The sequence below is a fragment of the Hyaena hyaena genome, unplaced genomic scaffold, assembly GCF_003009895.1.
Source record: "Hyaena hyaena isolate Hyena2069 unplaced genomic scaffold, ASM300989v1 scaffold_292, whole genome shotgun sequence".
Lineage (NCBI taxonomy): Eukaryota > Metazoa > Chordata > Mammalia > Carnivora > Hyaenidae > Hyaena > Hyaena hyaena.
In genome coordinates, this window is record NW_024080924.1 from 1,201,663 (window position 1) to 1,212,476 (window position 10,814).

Sequence of the window (10,814 nt, forward strand, 5' to 3'; positions counted from 1 at the left end):
TGATCTATAATAAGAGCTTAAAAACGTTAGCTGTTTTTCTTGTCATTACGAATCTTGGCAGCAGTGTAATGTGTTGCCAGTGTTGTTTGGCAACAACAGCAATGAGTGTTCTCTCCTCGAGAACATTCTCCTCAGTTTGGTTTTCAGACCCTTCCTTCTCTGTGCCCTAGTGTCCCACGGCTACTTATTTTTATCCTTTTCAGTTACAAATACTATTTGCCAGCTACTTTAAATTTTTGGGCCGTCTAAGTGAAGTTTAAGTTATTAAAGTGAGATTTTTTTTTTTCTGTTGATTGATTATGGTGTCTCTCATAACAACCCCACCAGCAGCTCAGTGAATGTTGAGTGAGAAGTGGGGAAGTCAGGTTCACCGGGCTTGATCAGGGAAAGCCTCAGTTTGAGCACCTAGCTCCTCCCTGAATGGACACATCTTCAATGTTCATTTGATGATATATTTGTTACAAGCACTTGTACGATTTTCAGTGGCAATGGGCTCAACCCTGATTTTTATCTTCCTCCTTGGTCAGCCTTTCCCTCTTATTTGGGCCTCTGTCTTAACTTTTACAGCCAAACCTTATTTCTAGAGGCACAGAATGGATTCATCTCTGTCAGTGTGTTTACTGTGGAAATTTTTTTAATAGGTGACCTCCACCATGAGCTAGTTCCCAATTGTGATTTTCAGCTTGTTAGGGTTGCTTCTTTTGTTGTTGTTGATTTGGGCGGAAACTAGGCAAGAGCTTGCAAACTGATCCCTGATTCAATTTCACAAGTCAGAGCTGGGATCCAAATTCAGGATGGGTGTTTCGAAACCACCAGCATAAGTTTACGTGTAGGCCAGTCTAGTAACTCAGTGTGTTGCATCTCATAGATCACAAGCAGATGAGGATCTGCTCCCAAGGGGCCTCTCTGTGCAAAAGAGTATGCCTCTGCCATTTCATATTGTAGCCTTTTATTTACACACTTGAAGAGCAGACACACCCATTCTCACTATGCTTAATATTTTACTATTCTGAAGTCCTAGAAATAGTGAGGGCCCATGTTCCATTTTGTAGTTTCTTGTTCATACTTCTGTCCCTCCAGCACACTTTGATGTCCTTCCTCCTTAGAAGTATGTCCCTGGGAAAGAAGCTCTGCATAAGCAGAGAAGACCGTCCATGGCAAATAGGAGCTACTTCCATGCTGCATGGATTAAATCTGCTCGTCTTCCCTTCCGCATAGCCTTTGTTTAGTATTGCCAAGTTGACCATATGCAGATGGCTTCAACTTAGGAGTGGTAATGTTTTCATATCTAGCCTCTTCAGAAATTGTTTCTCAGGCATTCCCTAATTCCATCAGTAGACTGAGCATTGGAGTAGGAGGAGTCTTTGAGTAACACTGAGATGTTAGGACCTTTGTCAAGAGAGTGGCACAGCCTAGTATGGTGAAGGTCAGTATTTTAGATGGATATAATCGATTGATTAACTGGTTATTCATTGTTTATTTTTGGAAAGTAATGGTAGTAGCGTGGGAGGAGCAGGTGACTGAGGGTTTCAGGAAAGAGCGATAGAATTACTCTCATTTCTTGGGCATGGAGTACACTATTCATCATTCCAGACCAAGACTTTGAGAAATTTATCAAATTCTGAGAAAGATGAAAATTTAGAAAAAGGAATGATAAACTCATTTCCCCCTCCCCTCAAAAAACAGAAAGAAAGACTGCGTCAGAAAGAAGCCAGTGTGACCACCAACTGATACAGAGATATGTGAAAATGATGGCAGCGCGATATATTTTCCATCATGGTCCTTTGCAACACCAGTGCTGCAAGAAGTTCTTGAAAGATACGTCACCAAATGTTTGTTTTGCACATCTCCTTCTGAAGTCATTGCAGTGAGCACCCCGTGCCTTCTTAAGGAAGTCCCTTGTTAAGCCACAGGAACAATGAGAAACTGTTTACAGGAGCATTGCAGGACTATTGATTATCATTTCTTGTAGAGGTCCAGAGTCACTCCTTTGCAGGACCAGAAGAAATGCCAAGATTTTCCAAATATTTTTAAAAGCGGCGATTCTAACTGAAGCTTGATACACATACACTTGTGACAGAAGAAGAAAGAAATCTTTTATGACAATTGCCTTGAGAGAACTTAAGCCTTGATCTTTACATACTGCTGGTTTGACAATTGATCTTAATTTTCATCCTGTTCCAGCAAGATCCTGCAGCATCTTTCTTACCAAAAATGTGGAACCTTCCAAAACCATATTTAAGAGGTCCAAAATTATGTATTTTCCAGATGAGAGAAATGGTTATTTGGTGGTTATTGTTGTTCATATAATGGAAATGATAGAAAATGGAATTATACATGAGTGGAGAAGAAATTATGATACACAGAGTTGACATCAGCTATTAAGCAAGTCCCATTCTTTTGATTTTATAGAAGTTCACTGTGGTTTCCTTGCCCAGCAGAAATTCTGCACTCTAACTTCCAGAAAAAAAAAACAGTGATAACCAAGCCAGTACAGGCTTGGAGGTCAAAGTACCTACTTGGGCACGTGATCCAGTAACAGCAGATTTCACGTTTTCAAACTGTGGGTAAGGCCACGGTGATGCAGCTGAGCTCTGCATCGTGTTCTGAGACCTTGTGCGTGTGGTTGCCCCCCACCCCCCCAAATAACTTCAGGAGGCAGTTGCCAGACAGGAGAGCAAATGCTACTTTCAGCCTTTCATCATGACCTCAACCAACAGGCATGTGACCTAGGCTGTAGCAAGAGTCTTTGATGTCGAAAAAATTAAGAGCATAAAAAAAGGTTCTTTGCATCAAAATGAAAAGAAGATAATTACATTATATTAAGCTTTGAGTGGACTATCACGCACAGGCAGCTCTTTCCGATCCTGGGAGCCCATAAGACCACTACCCCTTGAGTCACAAGGGAAGTGACCTTGGATCTCTCCCCTGACACTTTTTCCCTTACACCACCTCTCTTTGAATCTATCATGTGAGAGGAGAAGAGAAAGGACTGGAGGAGAGTTGAGAATAGCCTCAAAGACTATCCATTTTGGGCCTTGAAGGAAGAGAGATCCAAGCCTTCTCTTTCAGTTGGTGGAGGACGGTCTAGAGGTGGCTGAGAACCTTAAAACCCTTCCTGATCGGGCTGCCAGGTATGGCCATGCCCCTTACTCCAGCCTCTTCCCAGAACCTCTCCACTTGCCAGGTGCCTGAGTGTCCACCCAGGAATGCCTGCCAATCAGCAGCCCCCTCAGGGACCCCCTAATACAGTCAGCTAAGTAAATCAGCACTGTATCGTAATATAATGCAGTCAGGATCAGACCAAATCACAGAAGCCATATTTGCGCCAGTGCTAACCACCTTCTCTAATAGTTCAAAAGAAAGGACTGTCGGAGCACAATTGGGGTTTTTGGCTTATTTTTGTTTTTCCAATTCAAAATGAGAGATGAGACCAGCAAAACAAAAAAAGCTGGTAAAGAACTTACATTACTAAAAAAAGTTGCTTGTGAGCAAGAAGCTTTTCATGCTGCTTTCTTATTTTGTTTCTGTTCACTTTTCACTTAACTAGGAAGAAAACCTAAGGAATTCATCAAAAATTCCACTTACAGTCATCTTGTGCTCTGTGACATTCCTTCTAGTATTATTATCGTGCAATAGAAAAATGCCTGTTTTGTCCATGCCTTGGGGATCAGCTTTGAGTTCTGTGAGATCAACAAGTGTCTAGATCCTCGTGGGTCCCCACAGAGTGGATGACTGAGAGCAGCACAGTGGAGTCACTGTGGTCCACTTCAGGTCTCTAAGGAGAATGTTCACCAGAAAATTGCTGACAGTAAACAGGACTGTCGCTATGGCCACACAACCCTGTAAGAACATGCTCTCGAGGAACCAGTGCTGAAGAAGATTGAGTGGAGATATTTAATGTGATAGTTAGACAAATGCAGCCCAAGTTGGATTCAATCCACATGGACAGACTCAAAATTGGCAGTAAATTACCTGTTTCTAAAGATTATACTTGGCCTGCTCTGTTGGGGAAATCTGATGGTTTCGTCACACTACTCAACTACAGTAAGTTATTACATTAAGACAGTAGGACACAATCTCCAATATTCTCATCCATTTTCAGTCCTGCATTTTGTATCTAGATGCCACCTCCCAAGTTCACAAGGGTACTGTGGTGTTGGCACAGCCTTTGTTTCTAACATAAGTCGATACTCAATAGAGGTTTTCAAGAGCTTGTTCAAAGTGGGCCTAAACATCTAAAACAACCTGGAGCCTCTTGAAATAAGCCCCCTAAAATGCAACTGAGATGATTTGAAATGCAACTTTTCATGGAGAGAAAGTGGTTAGTGCACCGCTTAGGCAGCTTGAGCATTTTAGGCATGCAGGGTGGAAGTTGGCTTTTCTAAGCAGAGCCTTCCCCAGACTAGAGGGCGAGTGGCCGGTGTTGCTACCCTATGTTTAAACAGATACTCATACCCAACTTTAGGAGTCAGATTCTGAAAAACTTTGACTTGTAAGCAACATCGTCTCTTCCTAGCCAAGAGTTATTACATCTCAGAGCATAATTGGTTGGATAGCAGCTTGGTTTCTTGCATGAGTAACCTGGAGTCCTCATCCAGCACACAGGTATATCCTATATTACACTAAAGCATGATATAAACATGTTAGGTAAAAGGCATCAAGCCTGTGAGGTGTCAAAGATCAGGTTAGAAGGGGGTGTGCTCTATGGCTTTTAACACAAGAGGCAGCTTAATGATTAGGTGGGGGTGGGGAGAGCATGGAAAGGGAAAAGTGTAGCCAAGCAGAAACAGATGATTATGATGATGATGGACCTGCTGCTTTTGGAATCCTTGAGTTGACACCTATGATATCTCTTCAAATGCCCACTACAAATACCTAGAAATAGTGAAAAAAGTATTTCTGAAATCTGGGAAGTAGAATAAGGAAACCCAGTGGTGGAAAGATGTGCTAGCCAAAACAAATTGGCAACATGGGTGAGGAACAAATTGCCAGATTGGGTGCTAGTCTTGGACCCCCTCCTACCCCCTAATAAGCACAAGTACTGAGCCCCTCCTTAGGCACCTCTTTTTTTTCCTAAGAACCATAAGGAAAGGCATTTCCTAAATGAGAAGCTTATATGCTGCTGGTGGAGAAACTGGAAAAACTGAAGGAAGGAATAAAACTCTGTGGTGGTATTGGAAACCTTCCACAAGATATGGAAATCATGGCTATGGTTCTTGCAAGGACCATGATTGGACATAGCAGAAGAGACATGTTATTTTTGGTAAAGATTTGCCTGGGATTGTATATCTCTCCAGAGATTATACTGTGTGCAATGGGAATTAAATTTTTATTCTTTTTAATTTTAATTTTAATTCTTGCTTTCATGAATATTATGTTTTCTCACCTCCATTTTTGCTTATCCTTTGCCTGACATCATGGACACAGATCACTGCACACAGCATTGCATGCAGCAGTATAGCAGACAACATCTAGTCCAAGTATCAAGGGGAATTAGCAATGTAGGCCTGCAGGCTCTTTCCCAGTAACCAGACTGTAATGTTAACAGGGGGAACTCTTCATTCCCCAACATATTAAATTAGCTTATTTTGTAGTACTATCCCCTCCCCCAAAGATAAAACCAACATCGGGCTTTCTGTGTCGAGTAGAGGAAAGAAGTCCAAAATATATAGCATTTTTCGCAAAAAAAAAATCTGATCCAAATATCAAATATTTTATAAAGTAGTTTAAATTTGTGCATAATTTTCTTTGATTCTGCCTGTTGTAATCAGAAAACAATACAAAAATGAGCGAAAGCTGGAAGGGGGAAAAAAGCATCAGCAGATTTGGTAATCCACAAATTAGTTTATTAGTCTCTAAAACACACACACACAAAATGGACATGCTGTAAAATCCGGTGTTGTGGAATTCCTGAGCACAAAAAATTAGAGCAGTTGTGAGAGCTGATGAGTGGGGACAAAGAAAGAGCTGTCTGTGGCCTGCTTGAGACTCACCTCAACCAGGCAATTTTTAGAGTGTGGATTTGAAAGAGTGGAGGACTGCCCTGAATAGTTTACTTTTTTAAAAGACAAATACAAGGAGAAGTGGTGTGATCTAGTGGGAGAAGTGGCCAGACCATTATAACACCCTTAGTCTGGGTTCTCTTTAAAGCTGTTGATAAATGTATGGAACATCTGGAAGCCTGTCAGAACCACATTTCATATATTAGATACCATACCTTTAGGAACAATTCAGCTGAAGAAAGCAAACTGAATAAAGAAATGAACTTTCATTCATGTCAGCTACTTTGTCATCATGAAGAAATCTGCAACACAAGAGAAACAAGTCTGTGTGGCCAAACTGATAGTATTCAATATTTGAAAAGTATGAATCATGTTTAACTTTTCAAAAATGCTAGTAACTTGTTGGGTATATTTCCATTTTCTAGCTATAGAGAAATCCAGTCCTTGGAACCTTCTCTATTGTTGGTTCAAAAGACACTTAAAGAAAAGCACCTTCAGAAACTGGCCTCTGCATAGCTGGCTGCTGCAGACTTGCATAACAATATTTATAACCCCATCAGCAATTGAATCCAGGCATAAGTAGGCTCTGTTCCTCACAGCCGTGTGTGACCGAGAGGCCCATTTTGTGGCATTGTTGCACACCCGTTGGTTGTTGACACCTTGTTAGATGCACTGAGTGTTAGTTTCACAATTCTTTATTTTCCCTCCCAAGGAGTAGGCAATCGACCAAACCCTCCCAAATTGACTCTTTGCTGGGAAGTAGTGAATTCAAGAGCATTTAACATGCAAGCATGAAGCCAGTTCAGTAGTCTTATTTGTGCCAAGACTCTTAATCAACACTGTGATACAAGCCTCGCATTTGGGAAATGTGTGTAGTTGAGAACTTGATTGGAAACCTGAAGATATTAAAATGGCAGCTAGCTAACTCTGTCTCTTAAAGCCCCCGTGCAGTTCTACCAACAGAGACATTAAGGAAGCAAATCAAGCCTCATCCAGCAGGCCACTTGTCCTCAAGTAGACTTTATCAGGTTAATTGCCCCTCTACCCCAGTCCGTCTCTCAACCAGCCTGGTGATCACCAATAACACAAAAAACCTTTTCCTTGTCATCCTCTTCTCTCATGGTTTACTTCAGTCAAGAGCTCAGATGAACTCCAAACTTCATTGCATATTACATCTATGAAGTACTTGTTCGTAAGTTTTGTCTCCATTCTATGATCTGGAGAGACTGAATTAATCTCATTTTTTTTTTAATTAGGGAAGTTGTAGCTAAAGCCATTAATTTATCCTTCTGCATTCCATCTATGCTCATAAAATTTTCTGTTTTTTTTAATCTTCTCTCAAATGTGCTAAGAAACACCCATCTGCCTCTTTTTCTAAAAGCTAATCCAAATACTTCTGTGAGCTAGTTTTTTTTATGCTTTGTGTGAAATTTGATAGCATTGGGCTAGCAAAATACAAATGAGCCCATAATTTCCAGCAGAAATTCACCTCCAAAGAATTTGGCATTCTTCTCCATGGAGTAAACAAGCTTCTACTATATTTAAGCTATTTCATAGGCAGAGCACTTCCCTAAATTCTACCTGTGTAGACACCAAGGGGCATTCTGCCTTTGAAACTATAAGGATGTCTTGCGAGAGAATGAATATATCTCCCCATATGTAATGAGAGCCACCGACACGTTATCTTATGCTTAGCATGCACTCATTCTTAGGCATGCATTCACCATGCTTTGTCTACAGCTTTGGCAAAATTGTACTTACTTTCCTTCATTGCTCTCTTCTGGAGCTTACTTCTATCCTTGTCTCATGAAACAAGTGTGTTTTTGTTTATTCATCGGGGTCAGCTCTCCAAAATGAAAGGCTCATCCCATAGACATCTGAATATACAGGGAAATTGCTCTCTACCTCCCCATAGCATGGACAATAAATGTGTTCAGGAATAAACAACTCTCTGGGAACTCTTAGGATGCATTATGAATTCCAGGTTTCTTTGCAATGCATAAAAATAGGTATAGAGTGTACAAAAATTGTACTACTCTTCCCAATAAGAGACTGGAAGGAAATTCAAAATCTTTACATTTTAGATGGGTTTGAGTGACCTATAAATAGCTTGTTGTTCTTTCCCTTTCTTCTGGCAACCTGTCTCTAGCCGTAATCTTACTTTTTCATATATGACCACCAAGGCATAAAGAAGATGAGTTCAGCTCTACTAAGACTGCACTCTGCATAATCCTCCAAAGGCATCCATTTCCTTTGGAATGTGAATGAGAGGGAAAGTGGTGCAGTTCTCCTGTCTGTCCAGAGTGACACACATGGGATTTTGGGGTCCAGCACCGAAAGGATAGGTCGTACGAAATCATTAATTTTACAATTCTGTAATTCTTCAGTTTCCCAAGGCACAAAAAATACTACCCTACTGTTAGCAAAAGATATCATCTTCAACGGATATAAGCATTAATAAGAAAAAAGAACTTCCCTTTAAAGAAGTGGTCTAAGATACTCCTAAAAAGGCAGAAACTTAAAATTTAGAAATTGTATAATTTTTGACAGAAAACATGTCACTGATTCATCATAGATTTTTTTCCTCTCATTGAGTTTTCATTTAGACTAGCGTGGGAAGCAGTGTGCCCTGGACTTTGATTTAGGGGATCGTGATTTGGCCTGGAAAATGAGCCCCGAGCTGCATGCCCAGAACCTAAGTGAAATCAGTCAGCTTCCTAATAGGAATCAGGCCTAACAAATGTAGGTTATTTCAAGTCCTTTAGGGCTTAATTTTCTTAGTGACACCCTAGACCCCAGACACTGCTTCCTAAAACGCATTTGATGCGTGCAGTTACGTGTCTCCTACGGCCTTGGGAGATTGCAAGCGAAGGGATGTGGGAGAAGTGTAGGAGACCAGCAGAAGGAAAATTTGAACAGGGCCAGGGGGTGATGTTTTCGCCATAGAATGCTCTGTGAGGGGGCTGGTGATTTTTGCCATGCTTGTGTCCTGGGTGGCCTTTCAGGGGAAGCTCCAGGAATCTGTATTAGGCAAATGGGAGTGATCAGCATCTTATACTGATCAGTGCCGGACAGCGTGTTAGAAAAGTGGGTACCGTAGTGAAACTGGCCTGTGCTTGCTGAGATGGCTCCATTATATTTCAGAGTCATTCCAATGAGGCTAGTTGGGCACAGGTCTTCCTGTTTTCTCCACGCCTGCCCAAATGTCATTTTGGCACCTAGCTTCGTTTGACTTTCCTCACCTCAGTACTTGTGCTCCGCACTCCCCCTTCCTCCAAACCCCATGGCTCTTTTCCCTGCCTTTACCTTTTCAGTTTCTCCAGGACCCAGCCTTTTTTAGCCCTTCCTCCCCTCAAACCCAGTGCCGTTCCCCAGCCCTTTGGACACGGTGCTCTGCTGTCACCAAGTGAGACACAGCGCTGTGGCTGCCTCTTGTTAATGTCAGCATCACCTCATCACTTAGGCAAAGAGGGAAAAATCCATAAAAGAGATGGAAAATACATTTCTCCTTCGTTTTATTCGACTTTATTTTAAGAAGGTGGAGGGGAGGGTCCTAGTCCTTTTCAATTTCTCAGATTGTACTTTAAAACTGTCTAATTAGGGACCGTTCTTTGATAATTTATAAATCCACTCAGGTCACCATCTATGATGTATAAGACTAAATTTTTGAATCTGAAGTAACGTTTCTGTGCTGCTGGACAAATTGATTTCATTCTGTGCAAACAGTTTGAATCATAGGTTTTTTATTGCCACCCCATTCTTACTACCACTCATGATCCAAACATCTACACGAATCTGGATCAGGATGTTGACAATTTGTGGTATTTTCAGATCAACAGTAACTGTTACACTCTTGAAAGTGCTTAAAAGGAAAGTATAAGCATGTCCTAAGTAGTCAGTCTTTTGACCTGGAAACATCTTGGCTTTTCTGTTTAATTAAATATTAGATCAATCTATAGATATCATCTTAAAGGATTTTAAACAATAACGAAGACAATTTGAGAAATGAGAAGGCACTTTAAAGACATGAAACCTTACATTACATGCTCTTGGAATTTTTTAATGTAATAAGCTAATTCAATTCAGGTATTTTTTTCCCTTTAAACTTTTAAAAATATGTATTTCTAATTTGTTTGCATATTTAATTTTCTCAAACCTGAGAAATGCTCATTAGTTGGATTTGTAAATGTCATTTGCAACCAAATGAAGTATTTATTTTTAAAAAGAAAGGATGAAGGAACCAATGTTGATTTGTACATAGTGAAAATATATGTGTGTGTCTCTCTATATATATTTTCCTCCTTGATACGATTTGGTCATCACATCAAGTGTATTTTTGTACATAATATATATTGGTTAGAAAATGTAGATTGTCTATTCAATGAATTCTATCTCTGTGATAGATTATATTTATCCTAATCTGTTGATACCTCTGTTAGTTTAAGAGATAGAACTCTATTTTTCAGAATTTGCAGAGACCTGCATTCGTGGCTTCCAAATGTAAATATGATGACGATATTTTAATAAATCTTGGTTTCATGTCTGTCAGGTGTGTTGTGCGGATTTATTTTCAGGAGACCTTTCAGGACAATCTCCCAACAGTACTCCCATGTGGTGAATGCCAGTCCTCTCTAACGCTCATTGCTGCTCAGGTGCAGTGTTATTACCGAGCTGCAAGAGCTGGGTCTTGGTAAGTCCATCATGTTTCCTTCTTTCTTCTCCGTCTACCCCACCAACAGTGGGCAATCTGGCTAGGCATTCGAGGCGAACACCAAACAGACAAACCCAGCCAGGCATTGGCTCAGCTAG

The 10,814-nt window shown here is 40.7% G+C and overlaps 1 protein-coding gene across 2 annotated transcripts in view; it reads left to right on the top strand.

Annotated features, from left to right (window-relative positions):
• Positions 1–10,548, top strand: part of FMN1 (formin 1) — a 394,055-nt gene extending 383,507 nt beyond the window's left edge. For both annotated transcript variants that reach the window (XM_039247265.1, XM_039247266.1), the window contains one exon: positions 1,687–10,548. In XM_039247265.1, coding sequence (XP_039103196.1) covers positions 1,687–1,731 — 45 coding nt within the window. In that variant the 3' untranslated portion in view covers positions 1,732–10,548. The remainder of the gene's footprint in view (positions 1–1,686) is intronic.
• Positions 10,549–10,814: the final 266 nt, after the last annotated feature.